The sequence below is a fragment of the Tinamus guttatus genome, unplaced genomic scaffold (assembly GCF_059628265.1).
Source record: "Tinamus guttatus ecotype Peru unplaced genomic scaffold, ASM5962826v1 Tinamus_guttatus_pri_ptg000346l, whole genome shotgun sequence".
In the NCBI taxonomy this organism is placed as follows: domain Eukaryota; kingdom Metazoa; phylum Chordata; class Aves; order Tinamiformes; family Tinamidae; genus Tinamus; species Tinamus guttatus.
Window position 1 is genome coordinate 256,143 of NW_028288880.1, and position 25,705 is coordinate 281,847.

At 35.1% G+C, this 25,705-nt stretch overlaps 1 protein-coding gene across 2 annotated transcripts in view; it reads right to left on the reverse strand.

The window, feature by feature from the left end:
* The window catches only part of ZFPM2 (zinc finger protein, FOG family member 2), a 288,963-nt gene that overhangs the window by 225,846 nt on the left and 37,412 nt on the right, over positions 1 to 25,705 (reverse strand). Inside the window, exon 2 of one of the 2 annotated variants that reach the window (XM_088529791.1) lies at positions 3,499 to 3,657. The exons of the other annotated variant lie outside the window; for it this stretch is intronic. Coding sequence (XP_088385917.1) covers positions 3,499 to 3,657 — 159 coding nt within the window. The remainder of the gene's footprint in view (positions 1 to 3,498; positions 3,658 to 25,705) is intronic. 2 annotated transcript variants of the gene reach the window in all.

Here is a 25,705-nt window from a genome sequence, read left to right on the forward strand (position 1 = left end):
CTTACAAAAATACTCAGTCTCGGGTAGGAAACTTCCTAAAAAGGTTAATATATCACAGTTATATGCTTAAAAGCCACACCTCATAAATAGTAGATTCCTAATGTCCATTTTGCTTTTAACATACACATTCTTCAATGTTTATCATTTCTTCATATTTGGCTGTAAATGTCAATAGCTAGAAACAATTATATTCATGTAGCACAGTTATTTGTGGCATTGCAAAAGAAGTCGTGGTGGATGGAATTTTCCAGATTTCCTGTTGTAAAAGCCATTAGTGAGTAAAAGCATAAGGCAAAAATAATAGCCAAAAGTCATAATTTTGAAAAAAGGGGAGTCGTAAAATGACATGAAGCTCATTCAATGTGATTAATTTGTTTTACACTTTGCAGAGGCTTTTGCCTGCGCCTTCTAATTCTGGCAACTGTTCCACCGAATCCATCTCTCAAAACCCAATTAATAAGGTGGGAATGACAAGGAAGGCTCCATAAAGGTTAGTTGCAATTTAGACAACAAGAGACAGGTCTCTGCTTACAGTATAATCAGGCATAGTTTGACTGAAAATCTCCCTAGTTGAAAAGCCTAAGTTATCAAGCTGTGAATGCACGTCCTCTACTTTTATTCACTTCAATGAATCATTCATTGGTGAATTGTTGCTTTTTGTGTCTAGTTTTGATAGGTAAAAATCGTTGTTCTCTGTGGTTCCTTGCATTTATGCAGGTGGGGAAGCAGGAAAACCATCATATGGAAAGAGCTTCACCAACATCCCCTCCTCAGCAGTTGTGCCATTCGTTGGCCAAGTCTCTGCATTCCTCCTGGAATCTGCCTTGGCTCCTTTGTCCTCTTCTTCTAGGTCAACTAGGAAGAAACACCCTCAGAAGAAGCAAGGAGAGCCAGGACAGGTGGACAGATTATATCCAAGAAACTCCCTTTACCTTCTAGAACCTTAAATGGTGAACACTAACAAAACAAAAACGCAGAGTTTGCATAGGGTTCCCAAGCAAATTCTGATATTCTCTAAAAAAGGATACAGAAACACAGACAACCCTTAATTCTTCCCTCCTCTGAAGATATCTGTGTTTTACAGGACACCAATGTGTTACAGAGCAAAAAATAAAAATCATAGTCAAGCCTTCAAAAAAACAATAATTTATTTGCTCCCTACTCTCTAAGCTAATTGTTAAATTTCTCATTTTCAAACTTTTAGTCATGACATTAAGGCAAAATTATTTTAAAAGAGAAAAAAAATCTCTAATTATCTTTTGATTTCAATACTGAAGCATTAAAAGAAATAAGAAAAAAAATATTAATAATCACCAGACTTGTGATAAAAATCATGTTATATTGGTCCTATATTTAGTATTAACTAACGTACTCTAAACTCAAACTAAGAAAGATTAGTTTTCTCTTCTTGTGTTTTTTCCTCAGAAAAGACCCACATGGCCACATGCTAATATAACTTCAGATATCACACCGAAGGAGCCAAGAGATTATTAAAAAACAACAGATTTGCAGTCTACTATTCCATCCTTTTGCAGGGTATATTTTCTACTTACTTCAGAGTGAGACTTTCTGTCACACTGCCTCAGCTGGAAGTAGATTAGGGGTTTTATGTGACCCTTCATCCTCAGAAATTTTCTACTTTTCCTCTTCAGCAGTTGCAGGGGTAAGTTGAAGAATTTTTAAAACTACAATAGACATCACTTGGAGAAAAGAAGTGTTGGGCAGTCAAAAGCTTCTGGGCTTGAAGAATCAAGAAACTTTTTAGTAGTATATAGGTTAATATGGCCTATAATTTAATTTAATCTTGTTTAATTCCTGACCTTGTTAAATACAATGCCCTGGATTCAGTGTTTTTTCCTGAAAAATGTTCCCAATAAAGGACAGTAACGAGAAAACTTGAAATACAATATGATTATGCAATAATCATTACTATAAACCAAAATGTAAAGCACACATTTGTGTGAATTTCATGCTGAATGGTAGTATTTCCACTGCTGGGCCCTGGAAATCGAGCAAGCAGAGCAGAGAAACAGGTACTTCAAACTGATATGAATGGTACATAGTGTTCTAATGGAGACAGAAGGAACTCAAGAGTTGCCAGTATGACAATTAGTCAAATTTAGGTTTAAATAATAATTACTTAATACCAGTATCTGCAAACATTTGCTTTCAGGTAAGCAAAAAAGTGCCTAAAAGGCCTGTGAGCAACAAATGAATGCACAGCAGTTGTTGGACTTCTCTACAGCACAATTATAATGGCACTGGACTCCCTCATTTGTATTGTGGGTTTGAGACCATTTGTAATCTGGAATTTAGTTCACGGCAAGTTTTGCAGCACTTGTGGAACCCTGAACTATGGAATAGACTGGTCTGATCTCTTAGGATTATTTCTTACTAAGTATCAAGTACTTACAGGGCAAAAAAAAAAAAAAGATTTTTTCAGAAGTTTGTAAACTACATAGAAAGCATGTAGAAATTATATTTCCTTGCCCTCCCCACTGCTGACAGAAGACTAACATTATGCCATCATACTACTTGATTACTCAGACTGATTTGCTCTAGTTAGTCCGCCTTGGACAAAAAATAAAATAAAATAAAATAAAATAAAATAAAATAAAATAAAATAAAATAAAATAAAATAAAATAAAATAAAATAAAATAAAATAAAATAAAATAAAATAAAATAAAATAAAATAAAATAAACCATGCAAGCTATCATGAGAAAATGTAAGCCAATATTGGCAAAAGAACCAAAAGCAGAAAACCATTGATATCCAACTGCCCGAGGTGGTTATGGACTAACAAAACATCACAATAATTCCAGCTATTTGATAGACACCCTTACCTGCAGAAGAGAAACAATAACGCGATCAAGTGGAAATCTTGACAGAAGAAGATTAAATCAATGTTCTAAATAACAATAATGATAGTGTGTTTTTTCTGTAAACTGAAAACAACACAATCTTGCAGGCTGAGCACTAAGAACGGGTTGGTGTGGCTCATGCTAAAACATATATATGTATGTGCTATAATTTGAAAGTAATGCATCAAAATGTAACTTTTAAAGATATCTTTTCACAAATAATTATTTTTCTTATGAGACACAGTAAGTGCTATTATAAGCCGTATTTTAACCCTTAGTATCTATAGATAGACTCTGTTTTTCTAGAATGGTTTCCTAGGAAAAGAAGTCATGAACAAACATGTTGGATTGTTAGCTTCATATCTGATAATAATGGACTTTTGAGACCTCTGCTATGCATAAATAAAGAGAAAATAACATTAAAGCAGGATGATTCACCTCCCTGAAAAGGGAATCTTCCATCACATTTAAATACTTACCCCATTGCAGACTAACTTCCAAAGTCATTTATTTTCCTATTTTTCAAGCACCATATTAATAGGACTTTTTTAAATGTTAAAAACCATATAATTTTTTTGGACCATCTGGACACAGTTACATCAATATTCCCTCAAAAGATGGGCTACGATGATTACCTTTATTACAAAAGTATTCCACTTCTTCACAGCTCAGATTCCCAGGTTCAAACTCTGCAGAAAAGCTTTCCTCCAATGGAAAGTCTTCTTTAGAGATAATATCGTTTTCCTCAGACAGGCACTCCTCTTCTTCATCCTCAATGGCATCCTCGAGGGGCCCTTTAAAAAGAATCAGGAACACTGTGGCAAACCATCTAAGAGGACAATGTGAAATAAAACCTTAGTGAACTCCCAAATGGAAGCCTTGAGCTAATTTTTCCTTTTATTGCTGTGCATTTATTATAACTGACCAAATAGTATTTAACAGAAATTGAAATAGTGATTGCTTTCCTGATTACTTAAAATGAGAATATACAAAATTACTGTGCCACTAATAGTTGCCCTTGTTTGTTTTATTATTTATTCAGAATCTTCTAGTATTGGAAGTTGATAGTTGTAATAACGGAAATAAAAATTATATATAAAACCCTTCTGTTTGTGATTTTTTATGCTGAATTACAGTACGTCATAGGTTTCCTTTAGAGATTTCATTTCTAAAGTTAACAGGATTGATGTCAGCAAAGTAATAGAGGAATATTGACAGTATAAACTTCAACTTATTCTGCTGTTTTGTGTCAGCCAACACCTGAAGGGATTTAAAGAGAGTTTCATATTCTCTGTGATCATTAATTTACTATATTCTTTAATACACCACCAGTCTATTATCCCAGATGGGATTCAGACAGACTTATCATTTCATTTCACAGAGGCCAAAGAACCATTGTGGTAAACTACTAGCCAAGGGCTACAGAAACATAAGCCAGTCACAGAAGCAGGGCATAAGTCTGAATTTGAAGCAGCAGCCTGAGGTTTTTGATTCCTCTAGTTACCTAGACATCCTATTCCTACAGATCCTCCTCAAGAGACACTGTCTGGCAGACCTAAAATACATAATATCTAGGTTACCAACTGAAATGTCCTCAAAAATTAAATTCTTTCTTTACACACTTTTCTCCTAATTGGATAAGAATAACTGTTTGGTAAAGACTTATCTTGTGCAGGTGCAGAATTTTACCCTAGATTTATTTAGACTTGAAATAACTGATCATATTTTAACTAAGATTTTATTAAATGTCAGTATGTTTCAAAATCCATCCTAACACTGGATTTCAAAGGAGAGATTTCATTATATATGATTGAGACTTGAAAAAAATATATATATTTCACTCTCCAATGAACGCACAGCCTCGTTTATAATTGACTATTTCTTGCTAGAAATGAAAGCTAGCTAGCTAATGAAAAAAAATTAATTTGTATTTATATGATAGTTTTCCAGTAGAAAATACACTATTCCTATATATTCTGTCATGCTGTGAAATAAAACATAAATGATTCTGTTGCACTTGATGAAAAGGGAGGGATACATTTTTTAAAAGAAATCAAAGATTGAAGACACTCTAATTTTATGTATTTTATTATAAGTCAGTGACTACCTACCTTTATTAAAACAGCAAAATTCTCTTTAGGCTAGGTTGCATAATTTTTGCTTCTGAGGAGTATGACAGTTACTTTTTATTGAACCTGATTGAGATTCCCAGCTGGGATTACATAAATGAATATAGTTTACTATCTTTCTCAGAAATAGGGCTACCTAGACCAAATGAACTCACTTTTGAGGACATATACTCACCAGTGTTATTCACCATTCAGCAATATATTTTTTAAAATAAAAGACTACTATTATGTCAGAAGAACTTAAGTTTCCCCATGATCAAAGTGTCTATTATTGTTAACTGCACTTTCTAACTCTGGTGGGAGAAAATCCAGCAACTGAGTAGGCACACAGAATGAAAATCCTACTATACTGAGGGGGAACAAATATTAATGTATATTAGAAGAATTGTTGGCATCGCATTGCCTGGAAATATAAGCAAATTGGGCACCTTACATGTGTCTAATGTCAATTTGGATATAAAAGCATGAACCAAATAATGTAAACAGTAGTAATAAGAAAAATAACGAGCCTTTTTCTATTCTCACCTGTTTTAAGTTTTATTTTTATTAAGTCAATTTTTTAAAAAAATTGGAAAGGTGATTTTACACATCTCTATAAATCCACCAAAAATATCACGAGATTGATATAGGAAGAGCTCATACACATTTATGCCTAAGGATTATGGCAGCAATATAGGAAAACAATACAAAGAGGTCTTTTGTAAACAGTCATCAAGCAGGGAAGTAATTTTTGAAACCAAAAATAACGCTATTTGATCTGATGTGGAAGTATCAAGGGATTCAGAAAAGATTGTCAAAAAATATCTTCCAGATCTTATGATTTTATTAAAACATGACACTGACTGTAGAAACATTTATGTACTCCTTGCAAAAGGAAAACACGAGCTCCTGTCATGTATAAGCATCTACAAGTACATTCTACATCACAAATAACCTGAACAATTTTTTGACATATTTTAACTTGGAAAGAAATCTAAACTTCAGGCCACATTTCATTGAAAGAGGATTTCCTGATGAATGACTCGTTCTTTAGCATAAATTTTTTTTTTTAGATTAGAGTATCTTGAAAAACATACTAAAAGCACTATACATGCAAGCAAACCATACGGCAGATATATATGATGTTTAAATCTGTTTTTAGACATTAAGCCTGATCAGGTAGTCAGCATGTAAACAGCAAGGAATCATTATCATAAATAAACTAAGACAATACCACAAGGGTAGTGGTATGCTTCTATTTGTAGCAGGCATGGAAACACACATCGTATAATTTCCATTAACACTTTTTCCAAGGCAGAAAGAAGACAATGTAAAAACCTCTACTGCATAGGTTTAAAAAACGGTCTCTTTTGAGGGCTGGAAGTTTATTTTTCAATAAATCTTATGTTAAAAAGTTCTTAGCAACTGCTCTTTTTCTAAAAAATGAACCTTATGCATGTAATAATCCTTATTTTGTCCAAACAATTGGATGAGTAAATGTAAATTTTGTCACATCCAAATAAAAACAGATGTATGTGTGCATGTATCTATTTGTTTTTACTTTATGCATGTCAATCTACATGCACCTATGTTAAAAAAGACAAAAATGTTTATTGAGTGTTGTATGGGCACACATCAAACTCATGTGCCTCAGGGGCTAATACCAGATGCTGGACTCCTAAAAAAATCACAAATTTTGTGGAAATTGAGGGCTCAGTGTGTAAATATATTTCCAGGTTTCATGCTGCTGCTGCATTCTACAGAATAGAATATTTATATATATATATATATATATTATATATATATTATATACAATAGAATTTAACTATAGTTAAACCACCTACGAACTGAACCCTGGGACAAATTTTGTCTTGCTTATGCTGAGCTGTCTTTTACTTTGTATTTTAAGTATTCAAATACACTCATATCATGTTCAAGCCTGTACACCGACAGCTTTAATATAACTAACTAAAGAATAACACATTATTCAACATCAACAAAACCAGTTCACAAGGTTAATAACAAAATTAAATATTTCTTCATTGCCAGTTTCTTGTCAACCAAAATATTCGTGCTTTGATTTTGTGGCTATTTTTAATTATCACTCAAACTTAAAGAAAGCAGTGAAACCAAAAGCTGATTATTAGGAAGTATAAATAGACTAAGACCATCTATTCCTGATGACTCTAATCATCTTTACATAAATAGACACTGAATTTGAATAAAAGTTGTCAGAATCTCACAATAAAAATTGTATGCTTACAATAAAAATTGTATGAAATTACATATTCTTGACCAAGGCAAACACACAAACTTTCCAGATTCATCTTTGCCTACTTTGTCTAAGTTTTTCAAACCATTTCTCTCTTCTATCAGCAAATCAAGTCAGCTAAAGTGCTACCTTCTTTGGTCCAAAAATTTAAATGGAGATTTTCAAAGTTTCCTAACCTCGCTATCTAAGGACAACATACACAATGTCTGATCTAAAATACACAGACATAATGACAAAAATAAATACAATTTTAAAAATTAGCTAAGTTTATTTCAATTCTTTTCCGTCACAGTGTTTTTTTCTTTTTTTTTTAACCACTTATTATTAATTAGGTGAATGTATTATCTTCAACAGTCTGCATACAGATTAATCCTTATATTTAGTCCTTAAATTTACTTCCCATTACTTACACCTACTATGTTACATGTAAGTAGCTATGGCACACGTGCTTTATCTGCTCATATATTACTGCTTTTTATTGCAACTGTAATGGGATCAAGGTTCTGTCCCTATTCAGCTGAAAAATGTATTTCAATAACTTGATTAAGCTGGACATTGACAACAAAACAATGCAACAGCAACACAAATGCAAGTGACTCCTACCACTGAAGACCTTCTGTCACCGTTATCTGACAGTCAACAGCCTTGTTGCTGTGTGATTAAATTTTTAAAATAAAAAGTTTGAAACTCAGAAGATTTAAGAGTTAAATCCAGAGAGATAGTCTAAATGTTTGTTTTCTATTCTCCTGTCAACAATTCTTTTCCTATTAGCAGTTTGTAAAAGAATTTGATGTAATCTAAGGAGCGGGGAATCTCCAGTACTTTAGATTAGCTAGATACATGATAAGCAGTTAAGAATTTCCAAATTCACTAGATAAAAGGCTTAATTTCTGATCTCAAATGAGGTACTGAAGGCAAATTAAATCTCCATTACTTCATCCTAGACTTTGCATTAAGCTCTAAGAAAAGTATTTCTGTTATAAAACTATACTTGTGTTTTACGCAACACAGCAGATTGGGGTTGAGAGGGGTTGGTTTTTATCAGTTGTATTTATTCATCAGCTGTATGTATTTATTATTAGTACTAACTCTACTTCATATGTACTTATTCACACAACAATTAAGACTTTTTTTTCAAGTAAAATAGATAGGTAAGAGGCATTAGAAAGCAGTACAATTAGTGACAGCAGTGAATGCAGCAGAAATCTGTATGGCCTGGTGGGCACAGTAGTCCACTTCAAAAAAAAATCAGCATATATAATTTGATACAAATAACGATATCTGCTGAGGAGAGGCTGATGAGTGAGCTGCATGTGAGAAAACTATTTCTGATTGAGGCCACTTGGCAGTGCAGTGTGGGGAAATCTAAACTGGAGCTCCCTAACTTCTACCAGATTTACAGATAGTTAAGCACATATTTTTAGCACTATCAATATATTACACGTTTAAGAAAGTCTAACAGTCACATATTTAAATATAAATACAGACATGTAGCTAGCTAAGTTGCAATCTTTAGGGAAGGAGTTAACGAAAGCTACCTCAACGCCTAGAATAGGTAACATTTAGCAAACAAACAAGTAATACTGTAAGCATTTCAGTAATGTAGAAAAAATGTGAAAATGCAGCACCGAAAAAGGGCTTATATTTATATTCATTTAGTACAAAAAGCTTTTGCTGCAATAAACACTCCTCCAGAGACAAATTTGAGCATCAGACCCCATGAGCTTGTTAGTCCTGCTATAACAGTGCATGACTCCAGTTTTATGGTACCATAACCCTAATGAAATAATTGAAATTCAATAACATTAAACCAGCGAAGTTCTGTAATCATATCTTGTAGTCAAATTCATCAGACTTCTCCCTAAAGGAAACCACTTAAATGCATGCTCAAATTAAGCACATTCTTGTGTACTTTCTTGTTCAGTGCTTTGTGCTTAAAACGCTTGTATTTTACTATGGGAAAGTTCCCTAAAATAATTATCTCATGTTAAGTGGTTAGCTTCCTACCTACCTACCCACCAATATTCTCCTAGATCCCCAAAGCAGCAACATAAATCAGTCCTCTTAACAATTAAGAATGCTTCAGAAAGCCTACAATCCTTGACAGTAAATGGCTGGGGAGAGGTTAATGAGCATAATTAGTAGTGGTAGCATTAAATAATAACAACTCTGGTAAACCAGAGGGGCCTGAAATTCACTGGGTCAACACGATTGCATGTTGTGTGTGATCTATGTGGTGCTTGCAAAGAGCACATGCTGCCACACACATCTAGCTTATAGTTGAACGTTGGTATGGGAAGATGTATGATCACAGGGAAAGCAAAGCTTTGGAAAAATCAACCAATTTTTCTCTCGTTTCAACAAAAAGATTCTCTTCTAAATACAAACAGCATAGGACCAGCAGGAAAATACTTTATTTGTATTCACCCACTGAAAATACCTAGGCATGTGTTTTCTAAAAAATTTGATTGGGAATATTGAGACTACAAAGAAAGATTTGATTTATTTCATTTTAAATAGGAAACAAAGAATGGTACTGCTCTCTTCTTTTTTCTTAGCTAATTCAGTATTTCAGTTAACCCAAATATATGCTTGTTTCCAAACACTGTATTTAAAATCTACATACACACAAACGAAATGAAGTGAAAAAACCCAAGAGCTGCAGAGACAACTCAGCTTCTTCTTTGGAAAGAAATTTCATCCTGGGCACTACCAGGGAAGTGCCAGAAAGCTCCCTTGGGGAAATGGCTTTCTCATGTTTTGTAGATGTTTTTAAAGGACACAGATACAAACATTTCAATAGACTCTATATTCTTAATCAGTGTGAAGATATGGGCTAATAAAATGCATGAGAGAAAAAGAGATTGCTGTAATTATTAACAGCAATGTAGCAACCCATATAGATTTGATATTTCAGTTTGGCTAACGTTAAATTTTTAGTTTCTATGTAAGCAAGAGGCTTCCCAGATATTATTGGGTCACCAAGACTTTTGACACTCCTCTGGGAAGGAGAACCCCAAACTGCAGGTATCTAGACAATTCATAAAAACAGAAGTAGAAAACACGTCTCCAGGTAACATATGATAATAAAAGAAAAATGATAATAAAACACCAGAATGGAAAGGAAGGGCCAAGATAAGGCAATGCCTAATCCCAATGAATACCTTACAATTATGGAAGGGCTGCCAGCAGCATGTGACCAGAGCACTAACTCACATATTGTTTTGACAAACCTTAAATATACTTTCTAAGGTCAATACTGTCAAATAAATCACTCCCACTTTTAAAGAAATTATTCCTTCTTCAGTATAATGAGTCTATTTAACTAAGTTATTTTTGTAATTCCTGTTGCATTTTTTCAGTGAGTCAAGAGATCCAGAGCTACTGCGCATTCGACTTCTCTAGTTTATAATAGCTGAACTTAAAAAGTTTGGTCCAGATTGAAAGATTGCACCAGTTTGTAAGATATTCCTTACATTTTAATTGGGGAATCCTACTGGAATGAACCATTTATCATTTTCGGACTCTTGGAAACTTTATGACCATGATTTAAAGACCAACTTAATAGAAAAAGGAATGGAAAAGAGCTGCTCTTTGGACACTATAAATCCACACCAACCTGATGTAATTGAACTTAACAGCACGAATAAGCTATATTTCTATATCCAAAAAGCAGTTATTTTTAAATGCGCAAGTTCTTCCTTCAGCCACTCACTTTTAACATAAGTTGCATCAGGGGATCTGGTAGGAAGGAAATATTTTTATTAATTTTCCCCTTATCTGCAAGAAGAATGCTGATTTTTTTTTTCATTTGCGTTCCTTGCCTGCAGGTAGCAGACCAAGAAAATCATATAGCAGAAATTTTTCCTTTTGATTAATTTCTTTCCATGTGTTATGTTATTTCTTATATATAATTGATTTCAGGTTTTGCTCGTAGCTGTACATCTTTTTTATATCTGTACCTACTGCCTTCCTTCAATCAAGAAAGTTGAAGGAAATTACCTGAATTTTGTAAAGTTTATTAAAAAAAGAGCTCTGTGAATATTTAAATTGAGTTTTGAAATGCTAATACAAGGAAGATATTAGAGAATTTTAATAGTAGGTTCAATTTGACCCACAGACTATTGTAGAAAGGGTCAAATTTTATTCAAATTATTTCTTTACAGCAAAAATACGAACCCTTTGATTTTATAAAAGTAGATTAATATTCTTCACTGCAAGGTCTTTTGGCACTTCAGTGCATGACAGTATTAACTGTACTTCTGTATAAACTTTTCAAAGACCTTTAAATGTTCCAGTAATTTGGAGTTTCCCTTGCATTTATGCTCCTGTCTTCTTTTCTCTTGGCATTATCCAAGAGACCACAACAGAACTGCAAGTGCCAGTTATATATATATATATACACACACACACCTATTTATATAGTTATTTCCTTCTTAGAGCCTAGTCCAGACTGTGTTTAACTAGTAAAACAGAGGCGCAGAAAAAGTGACCATTCAAAACCGACTTAGAAAGTGTAGCATTAAAATCAAAGTTTGCATGGAAAACCAATGATTTGAAAGAAAAACAAGTTCTAAGACATTTGTAGTCCAATCTCAAACCTCAGTTTTCAAGTAGTGACTCAGGGAGAGTAAAAAAAAATGTACACCTTGCAACATACCCCGTGTTGGCTGGGACAAATCAGAACACACAGATGAGCCAGAGGATTTTTGCATTTCACCTCAACACAAGCAGAGAGAGAATAGGTAAAGATGTCAAATGATGTGTGAAACTGTTATTACACAATATGTAAAGACAGAGGTAATCGTAAATGGTTATACCAAGGGAAGAAGTGTAACGTTCAGTCACAAACTGAAACTGTTTTGAAATATGAATATTATTAAAGACTTATAAAATCCTTCTCCCCTCTAACCTACTGTCATTTAAACTGTTGTCCTGCAAGGACCTTCCCGCATGTCTCTGTAAAATGCCTTAAGGAATAAGCTTTTTTGAGATAAATCTGGTATACGGCTGCTGTCCGCAGTGTAATGGTTGCAATTTCATCCTGGAAAAACTACTCCCAGAAATTAAGGTCAGAGGAATTTTTAAAGCTGAATCCCTTGGCACGATGATGCAAAGAAGGCTGCAAAATTCATAGCTGAGAAGGGTCTGAATACAGCAGGAACTCAACTGATGCCATGCAACTGTATTAAAAAAATAATCATACGAAGTATGCTTTAATACTGTACATAATAAAACAGGAGGCTATATGGATCTTCTAGAATTAGTGATGGGTTTTGTCTTTAAACAAAAAGTAACTATAGAAATTTCATCTTGAGAAGCCTTTTTTTTTGTAGTACTAATTATGATGTATTCACATCACTTAAAAAAATAGCATCTCCTCTTGCTCTAGGGTAAAATGGGTAATTGAAATATAGAAAGTGATTTAAACTAGAAAAGAAAGGAGAACAGGTTTACCGTCAGTACAGTACAGTCACTGATCCTGGTTCATCAGTCGTTTTTCTTCCTGAATACACAAGTAAAATAAGGATTTAGGTCTAGACTTAAAAGATTCCCAATGTCTAGGTATTCAGGAAAAGTGTATGAAATCTTTAAGTTAGGGGCCTCAGTCCTATGAGTCTTCTTATGCCCTCGAGCAGCTAGATCTTTACTCTCCACAATTCCTCACCTGCATTAGACACACAACCTGCTTTGGTTCTTCTGCTGTCTCCTCAGTTACTCTTGCCAGGTTTAACATAAACCTGAGAAAATAGGTGAACAATATTTTGTTGCAATTATATGTGCATTGTAACTTTTTTCAGCTGCTAAGGTACACCTTATAAATAATATTTTTATACTGCATGGGTTAAAAGAGAACACATGGAAAGGGAATAAGTGCATTTTGTACTGTATTTGTACTGTGTTTTCACTGACGTAGCTCATGTATGCACATTTCTCCAGTTAAAAAATGCTGACGTCCTCAAGGTCTAAACACGTAGCAGTTATCAACAAACAATTAAAATGTTATTTAAAAGTTATTCCCTTCTGCCTAGAATATTTAATGCAACATTGTGATTCTTTTAAAGAATAAACACTATACTATTAATTCTACTAGAAAGTAAGAAATCTGTAGTAAGTAATCTCACAATGAAACTAGAACAAATCATAGTGAAACTTCTCCTGAGGGGAAGAAGTTAAATAGGTCAATACAACCCAAATTTTGAAAAGCACTAATAGGTGGTAGCAAAGACAAAACACTTACATGAGCCTTTCATTTAACGTGCTGTACTCACTACTGTAGTTGTTCTAGCCCTGCTCCTTCTATTGCGATCTCATTTTGATCATCAATTTAAACGAGAACATGGCATCACAGCCAGTCAAGACTGCATCTTCTTCTACACTATGGACCATAGAGAAAGAAATCAGGGGGATTTTCAAAAAAATTTTCAAAGAGATCAAATATGAAGATGTGAATTGAGAAAAGGACTTATTTTCTGTATTAGCTACCCTATTTCCACCCACAGTCACCTAAGAGCTTCAGAGTGGAAGCTCCACAAGAGGTGTATTTGTGCATCCTTCTGGTTGCATGAGAGGAGTAACAAAACAGATATTACAGGACAAGTATCCTGCATCAATGCCCTGCTAAAATCACAGCAACACGCAGATATTGACTGTGTGCCACCGTTCCTGCAGTACCTGCTAACAAAACAAACAGCAGGTTGGGCATAAGGCTCTCAAAGATAAATCTGTGGTACCTGTAGAAGCAGTGGCTCATCCGTAATTTTCTTATATACAACAGAGTTAACAAAGAAATATTCTTCTGAAGTTATTTTCATTGGATTATCGTATATTTTCAAGCTTTTAAACCCATCACTTCTTTCCATATGAATTTTTGAAACTACTGGTAATTTAACATGGTATACAGCTACCATAGATGGAAATAGTATCCAATCCCTATGAACTGCTTCAGTTAGACAATGAAGTATATATATCAGAAAAAGTTTAAACTTACAGGCTTAAAAAACAAAACAAAATACCTAGAATGTATCAATATAGAAAAAAAAAAGGTTTATTGTGCAAAAAGATGTCCTAAAATTTGAATATTTGATGTTTCATTCATCCGTGAGAACCTTCGGTGATATTTATACCAATATAGGTATGCAAGAAAAGAATGAAATATCAAGTATTTCTACAGGTGAGATATTCTGTATTTTGATAATTCACCTCCTAATAAAGACAACTCTCCCTCCACTTGCATTTTCCAGCCTATTAAAAAAAAAAAAAAAAAGTGAAAGGTGGAACAGGGCACATTTCCCAATGTTAGGAAAATACTCAAATTCAACATCTGATCAGTAACAACTTCTACGAATGCTGCTCTGAACAGTCCTATGAATTTCCCTGGAGACTCGGAACCCTGTGAGTCTCAGCTAACCCCATTCCCTAGACACAAGGTGATATTAATAAGTAACAGAGGCTCCTTGGTGTGTCCTAATCCGGCTTTTGAAAGATCTGAAACGTGTAAGTGACATACCAGCTGCCACCCAGGAAGCCCGTCCTCATACCTTGTCTTCCTTTGCAACGGCAAAGCAATTTCAAGCACAACACTGAGTTCGTATCTCGCACGCGTCCAAGTACCTCTTAGAGCAGAACGTTTTCCAGAATGATGAAGGATGAAAGTGTCCTCCACACCTCTGACTTCAGACACGCAACTTCTTGGGCAATCGGACCGCCAGCGAGTGACGGATACCAGTATTTGCTAATCACTGCTCTCACTCACCTGCCACAAGGAAAAATGGGATGCAAGCAGAGGCACTTTGAAGCCACTAATGATGCTGCTGCAGTGTGTTTAATGGCCAGCACGTTAGCTACGATGAAAGAGGAACCTCACATCAAGTACATTAAGGGATCAGAGAAATGCATACTCATTACTCACTGCAATTTTACATCCCTGGTTTCAAGACACAATACTCACATTTCTTCTCATAAAGCAAAGCAACCCTATGCTGCTATAGAAATTGAATGCTCTTTTTTTCATCTATTTAATATTTTCTATTTTTGTATGTTACTGCGGATAATTCCTGCACTATTTTTGTATGTGGTTGTATTTCCTCAGAACTGTCTAACTGATTTCTCATCTCTGAACACTACTATGCAATTAAATAAATAAATAAATAATAATAATAATAAAATAAATAATAATAATAATAAAGGGAACAAAGCAGACAAAGCAGACAAAGGGAATCTGGACATTTTAGGTCCAGAATATATCACTGAATCATGACTTCTCTCACTAATATTTCTCTTCATATTATTATTGTTTCCCTGTTTGTGTTCCCATATTTTCTACTGAATATAAAACAGAGAATACTGCAGAAAAATGAACCCCAAAAAGACAACCCAAGGTTAATCTCTAGTAAAGTGATCAAAGCTACAGAGTTTGTGTGTACAAGTCAGGGTTAATTTGAATTCAACCTCCAAAACAATAAGCGTATCTGAAATGATCAATAACTCAGTGATATCATTAAATAATTCTCACATAATAGATGATGTAACAGAAACAGATGGAAAAAAAATACACTTAAAATAATTGGTAGCCATAAAGTAACAGCAAAGAAAATTTCAGATTTCAGATGTCAGAAATAAGTCAAAGCTCAAAGTTCCTCATTATCTTTGTCTAGCAGATTCCTGCCGGAATGAATAGCAATTTAGCTTAGTGGGAACCTTATAATTTGGCCCTGTAAATAAAAACAGAACTTAACAGCTATAGAATCATGTCATTAATTATTTACATCCTTAAAACTTTGAATTTAGAACAACTAATGGGGATTCCCTCAGTATTTTTAAATTTAAAATTGATATTGAAGTTTATCAATATGCAGAACAAAACTGGAGGTTTCAAGTCAGAACTAAGTCTTCACATCAGAGTGCAACAAAAATGGATAGTGCATATTTTTAATCAAAAACAAGTAACTTTAAGAAATCAGGAATAAAATGCAGTATTTTTCTGCAAAACAGCCACACAATAATCATTACAAGTGTCCTTTTTCCAATATAAAGCACCCCCAACCAGAAAGTGCACTAATAAAGAATATTAATGCACAGTTTCCTTTCTGTAGCTATTCAGATCTCAGTTTGGTGAGAAGACTGGCAGTTATAGCTACAATATATAGTATATAGTTACAATACTATCCTTTACTGTTGCTTACAAGGATGCACTTAATGATGAAATACAATTTTTTCTTTAAGACCTTCAAAAGTCAGCATCAATACAGCATGATAACCCAAAATATAATGAATTACTTCTAACGTGCTTCATCAACACACATATCTTACAAACATGACAAAAAAAAAGAGAAATTTAATTGCATACCTTAGTTTGGACCTTATGCACAGCAGGATTTACTAAAAACAGTTATATTTATATTTCATTTATATTTGTATCTCTTTATGTACATAAATATATAAGCTCCCAAAAGACAAATACAAAAAAAGTCAATTTTAAAATAAACCAGAAGTGCATTTTACAACGTATTTGTTCTCTTTAATAAACCTGTTTATTTCTTACTACTTTTTAATTTGATTCCTCAATGGTAGGATTTGCAAGATTGCACAAAAAGCCCTGCATTTCCCCTAGAGTTAGCATAACCTGCTGCTTTTCCGAGTTGATCACTAATTAATAATTTGAAAACACAAAGTCATTATGTCATTTCCAGACAATGAGCTTTTAAATGGTGCTTGTTATGTCCCAGCTTTTCCAGTAAGATTTCTTTTTTTTCTCTGGAAAGCAGATGGCTGGTAAGTGTTATTAGGAGGCAATCTAAATCTCAAAGCAATGAGCCTCAAATCAAAACAAGAATTCATTCTGCTCTGTTCTTGTCATGATTGCTGTTTTGCTGAAGCATCTTGAGAAACAATACAACTCCTCCACATGAGGCCATTGCACATTTTGGTAACGATGAGTCTCTAATTCACCTTTTTTTTTTCCCTCCCCAGTAGACACATTTTCCATCTTGCGGCCAACAAGTAAACCCATCCATTGGAAGAAGGCTCAGAGGAGATGGGCTAGGGCAATGTGCCCAACGAAGCTCAAGGAATAACACCGAGTGACCGACCACAGCCAGCAGATCAATTGAGTCCACCTCAGTTGAGTGGATCAGCTGCTGGTGTAAACGTTTCTCCTGGAGTTCATCAGAAAAGCGCACCCATCTCCCCCGAGTTACCCACCCCAGCGTTGGGGAGGAAGGGACACACGGCTAAGCCCCGCATAGAGCACCAAAACGGAGCAACTCCCAAAAGAATCCAGAAGGACAACGCGCTTGAGCTGGTTTCAGCTCACACACTACTGGGGGATGCCCAGCATTGTCACGGAGAGCATGTTACAGGGACCCGTAATGGGAATTACATTCGCACTGTGATTCAACTCTACATTGCAGTTGCTGTACTTTCCCAAGTGTAACTTAAGCTTGTACTGTGATTTCTGCATATTGTTGTATCACTCTACTAAGGAACTCATGTAAAATAAAGTATCTTCAAATAAGTAAATTTGATGTTAAGCATTAAACCCTTTACATGTGAAATATCTAAAAGTGTATTGGACTCTGACAACCTGTACTTTCAGCGATGCCCCTCAGTCTTCTCTACCTGAAGAGTCTTAGCTCCCTCAGGCTCTCGTCATATGAGAGATGCTTCAGGCCTTCATCAAGCCCCCGTGTGCAGGGGGATGGACTAGATGACCTCTAGAGGTCCCTTCCAACCTTAAGCATTCTATGATTCTATGATTCTATGCCAAATATAAATGAGACAATTTTATTCCAGTCTCGCTAAGCTTACCTGTCCCTGAAAAGTTTATGGGCTCCACTTCCATTACCATATGATTATCAAATTACCCTCGGTTTTGTTTTGAAGAAATGCAGCAGAGCCATGAACTAGCTTCTTCTCAAGCATCAAGCACCTGCATCTTCATGGAAATGTCAGGTTCACCCTACAACTAAAACTCTGTACTGATCTTAAGCCTCCTTTTTTTCTCCCAGTAGTACTAGTTAGCTAGAAATTTCACTCAAAGAAGCCTTTAAAAATTAACTAACACAGCTGCATCACTCTGCAGTGCTAATTGTTACAAAACTTGCAGACTATTTTACATTATCTGAAGCTGCATGGCTACAGAGAGATAACTACAGGAAACAAAACTCTGAATATTGATTTCAAAAGGAATTTCACTTCTAAATGTTTAGAACCAGCTTAACTCAGAAAACACATCTATGAAGCTGAATATTTTGAAAAGACTGATATGGGAACACAGTATCGACAGAAATACTCATTTTTGAATGTCATACTATATATCTCACTCATTTTGTATTTTTTCGTGTTATGTTATTCCATGACATGTTCTCTACCAGTAAAATTTGAGTACTGAATATAATCTATCTGTTTTTAACATTCTTACATGTGGTATTTAATATTCTTGCATCATTATGCATCCTGTTTTTATTAATACATTATAAATAAAATATTTCTATATATTGTCAGATTGTGTCATTTTATGATGTCAATAACAGCAATGCAAACTATAAACTACTATTACTGGAGTGTCATGAGATAATGTTGAAATAAGATTAGAAACCCAGGATATAAACTGAATCTTAATCCCAATAAACTTCTCAAATTTAATTCACCTCAATTAAAAAAAGCTTTTTTTTGACAAAATATTTTTCAGTAAATAATTGCCTGTATTAACACTTCTTGCCATATCTACTAATAATAGCATGAAATGTTAAAAGTTTTCCTGTACTTTCAATCTCATGAAGAGCCAAATATATATCAGACTATTTTGCAGTATTCTAGCACTTCTGATCCCAGCATCAAATGGAGCTGAAGGTGAAAAAGTAGAATGTTCTTCAGTTCCTACAGAACTACCAAATCATTAATGAATCTTCCAGTGAGACTTTAATTACATACAAGCTATTTGTAGCACGGAGGTGATAGTTCCAGCAGATCCATGAATGCAATTAACACTGTCTGCATTTGGACCATGGAAGGTTTGACTCCACATTACACAGGTTCCTTCCTCCATCCTTTTCTTCGGTTTTACATCACCAGAACATCTCGTCTGTCTGCCTGAAATCTGCTTTAGGTGTGTGATCCTTTCACTGACATGCTTCATCTTTTCTTCACACATACATACACAAGCACATATTTACAGAGGCAAAGCTCAATTTAGGGCTTAAATTTACCACAAACTCAGTTTTGCTGGTTCTGCATAGTATATAACTGGTGAAGTGCAAAGTTAAACTTATTTCAGTAACAAAGCCATGTTTTTATAGTATAGCATACATAATACCTAATTGTAGATGCTTAGGATAATATGTAGTGGTTTAATATTTTTAGTAAAGAAGAGCTACTGTAACTTTTTGTTTAATGTCACATGTGTTATTCAAAAAAGAGTAGCACTTTTAACAGAATACTGGACCATTGAGTTCACAACTGAATTCAGCACATGGGAAGGCCAATTATATCCTGTCAGTATCCAACTGGGAACACAAAACTGACCCTCTGATATTGTTTAGCATGCTTTGCCCACGTCAATTTTAAACATCAAGGCTCGCTTTTATACAACTTTAAAACTATTATAACATAATTAATAGAAAAAAAAAACTATGTCTTCTTGCCTAATACTCAATAAAAATTTCCTTTTCGCTTTCAATCAATTCCTGCTCATTACAACTCCTCTGAAAGTGTCACTTTTTTAAACGATGTTTCTATCTTCACATACTAACAGCCTTTTGTCATGACCTTTTAAATTATCACTTCACGGAAAGCCAAATGTTCTTGGAATTTAATTTTTTTATTAAACGCCGTGGTCTAAGAATTACTCAAATATCTCACTATTGGATCTTTTGGGGTTTCTCTATCAAGTTGGTCAAAACGACTGAGGCCACCAAACATTACTGCAGCTGTTGCAGCATGGAGACCTCTGGAAAAAGAAGGGGAATTCGTGGTAGAAAAACTCTCCAGGACTAAACTAGGAGCTGACTTGATGTTTTGGTTAAAGATACAACAGATGACCAATTTGAGTAGGTTGCACACTGTCATTTTAAATGCCAATTTAAAGATTAAGAGGCGAGTAGGAGTTTTAAAATGCAAGTATAAGAACTAATAATTGTTATTAATTAAAGCCAATAATATAATAACGGTGGTTAGCCATTGTTAATAATACAGAAGGAAACATTAAAAATGGCTTGCAGCACTGCTTGACACGGGCAGTAAAACACTGCAGTGCCGCACAGTAATAGAAATTCTTATGAAAATAATTAGATTTCCAAGATGGATATTTTTATAGAAGGGGCATTGCAACTAAAAATCCTCTAAAACACTAGCTGCAGTGATACGAAGTGTCACGACGCATTATAGCATTTTGTTATTCCTGTAGGTGAAGATTAAGGGGGGCATACACTGTAGTTTATCTCCCTAGCGTGTGGCAAAGGCCCAAAAACAAAGTTAAGAAAGCTGTAACATAGCAAGGTAGCTAAGCAGAAAGTCATTTTTACTGCTTAATAATTTTCTCCTATGTTCCACTTCCCTTCTCCCATTCTCCTCTTATTTTTGCCACTCAAATGCCATCAAATACAACAGCCCATTATATTTAAACAGTGGATTTATATATTAAGTATCATTAGTTACAGATGATTATCCTGATATTATTGGTGAAACTATTGTTGTAATGTCATTATCAACATTTCATTGCTACTTGTTTAGCACAAGGTTGTTAGATTTTTTTTTTTAATGTAGCATTTTGAGAATTTGCTTGATGTCCCAGCAAAAGAAACACTCAGAATAGGACTTTTCCTCATCATCAATATCCAGGCTTGAAATAGCCTTAAAGGGCTCTTCTGTTGCCAGCTAATGTCTTCAGATGTTCTTCCAGTTTTCTCTGGCAAGCAATAACAAATTTCAGGGAGTAGTAAGCAACATAACCCAAAATATTTGTGGGTATTTTGTCCATCACAAAAATAGATATATACCAGGTGAGGAACAGATTTCTTTCTCGTATTTCCCTTGCTTATCTTCTACATTTTGAACTGAATCTCTAGTGCATCTTATAGAAAAGAAATGAATTAAATGTAAAATATTTGTTATGCCATAAAACAATATTGCTTTATGTTGCACTGACTTTTGTGGCTTATTTTATTATTCCATGGTAATAGCTAGAATTTCTCTGGAGAAGAGCTAAGTTGATCTCAAGTACCACATAGAAGCTTTTCTACATTTTCAAACACATAAATCTGCATTCTGAATCATTTTATATAGTTCTAGAAATACAGAAAAAACCCTAAAGGTACAAATATAGTATCAAGACCTCTTTTCCATCTCAGATGTGAAAATGGGCACACTATTCACACCGCCAACAGCGGGATGTGTGTTTGAGCCAGGTTCTGAGTCACACACGGATTCCTGAGGCCTGCAGGGTTCAAACACAAAACAAAACCACAATCCACCACACAGCACTTCCACCTCCAGGGCAGACAGAATCTTTCAATCTACAAACATGCATAAGCTGAGTTTTATGCGGCTCACTGCAGAAGGAGCGTTTGGGCACTTTACTACCTAGCACTTTTTCTAATGGAAATAAGCCAGCACATGCTTAGCTGGATTTCTAGCCCGGTCCTTCGCAGACTGTTCTGACCAACACCACTGAAAGTGCTGCTCTTTGGTGGTGCAATCCAGTGAAAAGTGAACTTGAGATTTTTACAGGACACATCTTTCCAAAATAATGAATCTTATTCAATAAATATTGGATATTTTATTTGATAATTAAACTTTTGTAAAATTTATTTCTGGAAACACTAGCTCCCTCTATGAAAACAATGAAAGTTGACTTCTCTGTGCAAGAGGGTAAAGTCTATCCAAGTCTATCAACACAAACTGTTTTGCTTTGCTAGGCTGCTTTCTTCTTACCTCTGAAATATAACACCTCCTGCTGCAAATAAATGGCTTAGAATCTTGTAAGGAGGATCCCAGTGTGACTTCTCCGGTCAGCAAGAACAGGAAGGCAAGAAAAGAAATTCATGGCAGCAAAGAACAATCTGTGACTCTGTCACGTAGCTTCTATGGGTCACAGGGAGATGCCAAGAGCTCCTGGGGAGGGCAGTATTTTGGATAAGTGCTGCACTGGCCAGACTTCCCTAGGGTTGCACCTCATGCAGGGTTGAACTCACCTTGCATAATTGTGTACAAGCAACGAAATAATCATCAAGAAAGAACAGATTTATAAACATGGAAATGAAAATTCCCTCCTGACCTAAGATTAAATGTTATAATTCACTCCCACCAACACTGATTTGTAGCTGCCACATAACAACTGAGATTTTTTAATTTATCACCCATAGGTATGCATATATCTATACATCTATACAAATGTTCATTGCCCACCATTATTCTCTCACATATAATATTTATAAAAATCTTTGTTGTTGTTGTTTTCATTTTATTTTGAATTGACTTTGGCTAATTTAATTTGCTGCAACATAAATCCTCAAACAGATATGACAATATAAAGCAAGGTAAGCCTTTCACTTCTTAGAAAAATCATGGATAGAAATAAAAAGAGGAAAAATGCACACAAAATTCTACCTATGTACTTGCATTGGTCAGTATATAAATATGTAGGACATGTTTTGTAACAACTTCACATTAAATTTTCAGCTTCTAATTCAAGACTAAATCTTGGATACACAGTACACACATTCATCTAAATTTCAATCTATGCTTTGAGCCATATTTCCATCCTTTAGAGCTCTGTTTCGAAGTATAGGTCTCACATTGGGTAATTTATCATACTACTGCAGTGGTAACCAGTGGCACTAGGATTTCATTTTTAAATAATGTGTTTTCTTAATTGTGCTAATGCACACAACTGCAGCTGTAGTAATTCAGGCATCTATAGCTGTTTCATCACATGGAAACATTAAATATAGAATATCTAGGGCAAATGATGTATGTAATTCTGAATGTTAAATGTATGCTCTAGAAGCTATTAATCTGGGATCACAGTGGAGGTTTCTATTTTCCATCTTTGGTCACGTAACTTTTTTTTAGTTTCAGTATAGAAGTTCCAGGCAAATCACAAGGCAAGAAGCAAGTGCTCACTGACTTCACCAGCAAATCTTTTCCTTCATGCTTGTTGCAGTGTGCTTTAGGGCATTAACTCAGGAGCCAGAATGCCTAAACTGAATCTCCACATCATGGAATTATTTGTTGGGTGAAATATTTGACTATGATTTACCTTTACACAAATAATCGATGTCCTCAAAAATAAGCTGCATCAAACCTGGAAGAAGTACGGTTTGCTGTAGTTTTGAAAAATCAGCTATTATCTGATCGATCCTGCATGATCGTACACACCTGAAGCAGAATTATTTGTGTAGTGTATCGGCGTGATTGATCCAACCCCTGGGCTTTAATAATAAGGTCTTGAGAGACATACACACACAACACTGGTGAGCTACAGAATGAGAGAGCCTGTGCTCCTTGGATTACTGCAATTCTATGTGTTTGGCTTTAAGAACAAGAGGGATGTACAATTTGAGGACAAGACATTAGAAAGCATCATGAAGATGTCACTCCTGAATGTGCTGCAGTGGGTACAACACATGCTACTAACACACTAGAAATGTGATACAAGGATAAAATATTGCCCAGGGAAATCATTTGCAAAAGGCAGATAAATAAAACAAAAAGTACAAAGCCAAACAGCCCAGTTGCCTCTGCAGAACAGTAGAAAATCTGTCAATATACAACAATGTCTCACTGATCTGCATTTCAAGAAAGTATCAAGTTGCCTATGATATTACCAAAAATAAAACAGTTCAGGATCCTAGACTGACCAAATTTTAGTCCAGACTGGAAATGTTATGGACCCAGAAGGCAACTAGCAGAAACTGATACAGCCTCCTGATTAGAGCACACAGTTGACAGAGGTCAGATACATTCGGCTAAGTCTTTACACTCCAAATTCAGCATGCTGGTCCCCACAAGAGTGAAGGACAATTTGGCACCTGACTCAACTCTAACATCTCCATGGAGTTCAAATGGGCTCTTGTATTCCTCACCAGATCATCCTGCCTTTCAGCAAAAAAGCTCCGTGTAAGAAAAATTAATCACTCTCCAGAGGAGCTCAAGTCTCCCTAAGGCTGGCAGCAGCCGAAAATACATAATTCCAGTACCAGGAGTAACCTGCTAAGACAGACACCGAAGTTTTAAAACTCTATGACCCCTGACCACTATCCATTTACATTGAACAGTCAATATTTTATTTCTAGTCTTTATAGTGAGGTATCTACTAAAACGACTTGTCCCACACTATAAACGTTGATGATTTTCAAAGAGGAAAAATAGAGAGGAAGAAAAAGGTGCCAATCTGTAGAAAACTTGGCAGGCACAGAACACCTTGAAAGGAGAAGCTTTCAGAGAAGGAACACGTCGTCTGCAACAGTATCTACTTGTAATCTCTCTGCAAACGTTTCTTTTAGTAAGAGATGGTTTCACTAGTGTCCTTACCAATCACCCACAGCTATATAGCAAGATTTTTTAAAATACTTTGAGACAGGATGATAAATGCCATAGAAATGCACTCTGAGCTATGAGTACAGCACAAATTTAAAAATTGCAATGAATTAAAGACAACGGACACTGTCCACTGCAGGTCCATTCACCAACCCATTCAGCAATAGGTTGAGTGTATTTCGGGGTGATTGGTATTTCCTGAGGTTTTAAAATACCCACTGAACCTTATTTATCCAATGGTATCACTGATACCTTATTTATCCAATAAATACATTTATTACAATGAGATCTAATGCTGACTGAAGTAGATGCAACTCTATTCACTGACCTTACTCTGCTCTAGATTGGATCAGAAGCTCTTGGCAGGTTTTTGTTAATATCAGAGGAAAATTAAGAAGTCTTACAGGAGTTAAAAAGTACAGAATAATTGATTATGGGATGCTACATAATGGAAGAAATACCAGACATACCAGAAACTGTAAAAGACCATCTATTTTAAGGGAAGATTTACAGTAAACCAAGTTGACCGTCAGGAGAGATATCAATCTCACATTTCTGGCTGACTGTCCAGCAATAACAGGGATCAGCAATTTCCTCTATTCTAAGTTTTGTTCATTGGGCTTCACTTAAATAGTAGATACCATCATTTTATTATTTCTTAGCAAAATGTAAAAGAAAGTTTGTCAAAATCATTGTCTAATTATTAAAAGTCTTCATTCTCCCTCCTGACATGACAGAGCAGCCTTACAGCATTTTACAGAAAATCCCTAGTCGTTCATGAAAGTGAGAAACGGAGGACACGCCACAAGAACTGGACATAGGCTTTCAAATCCAGTTTATAAATGGCATCTTGGCCTCTGTTCATGAAAGGGGCTGGAGTCACTGCTTCAGCCTGCAAACATTTGTCCCTTGTCTCAGCTCAGC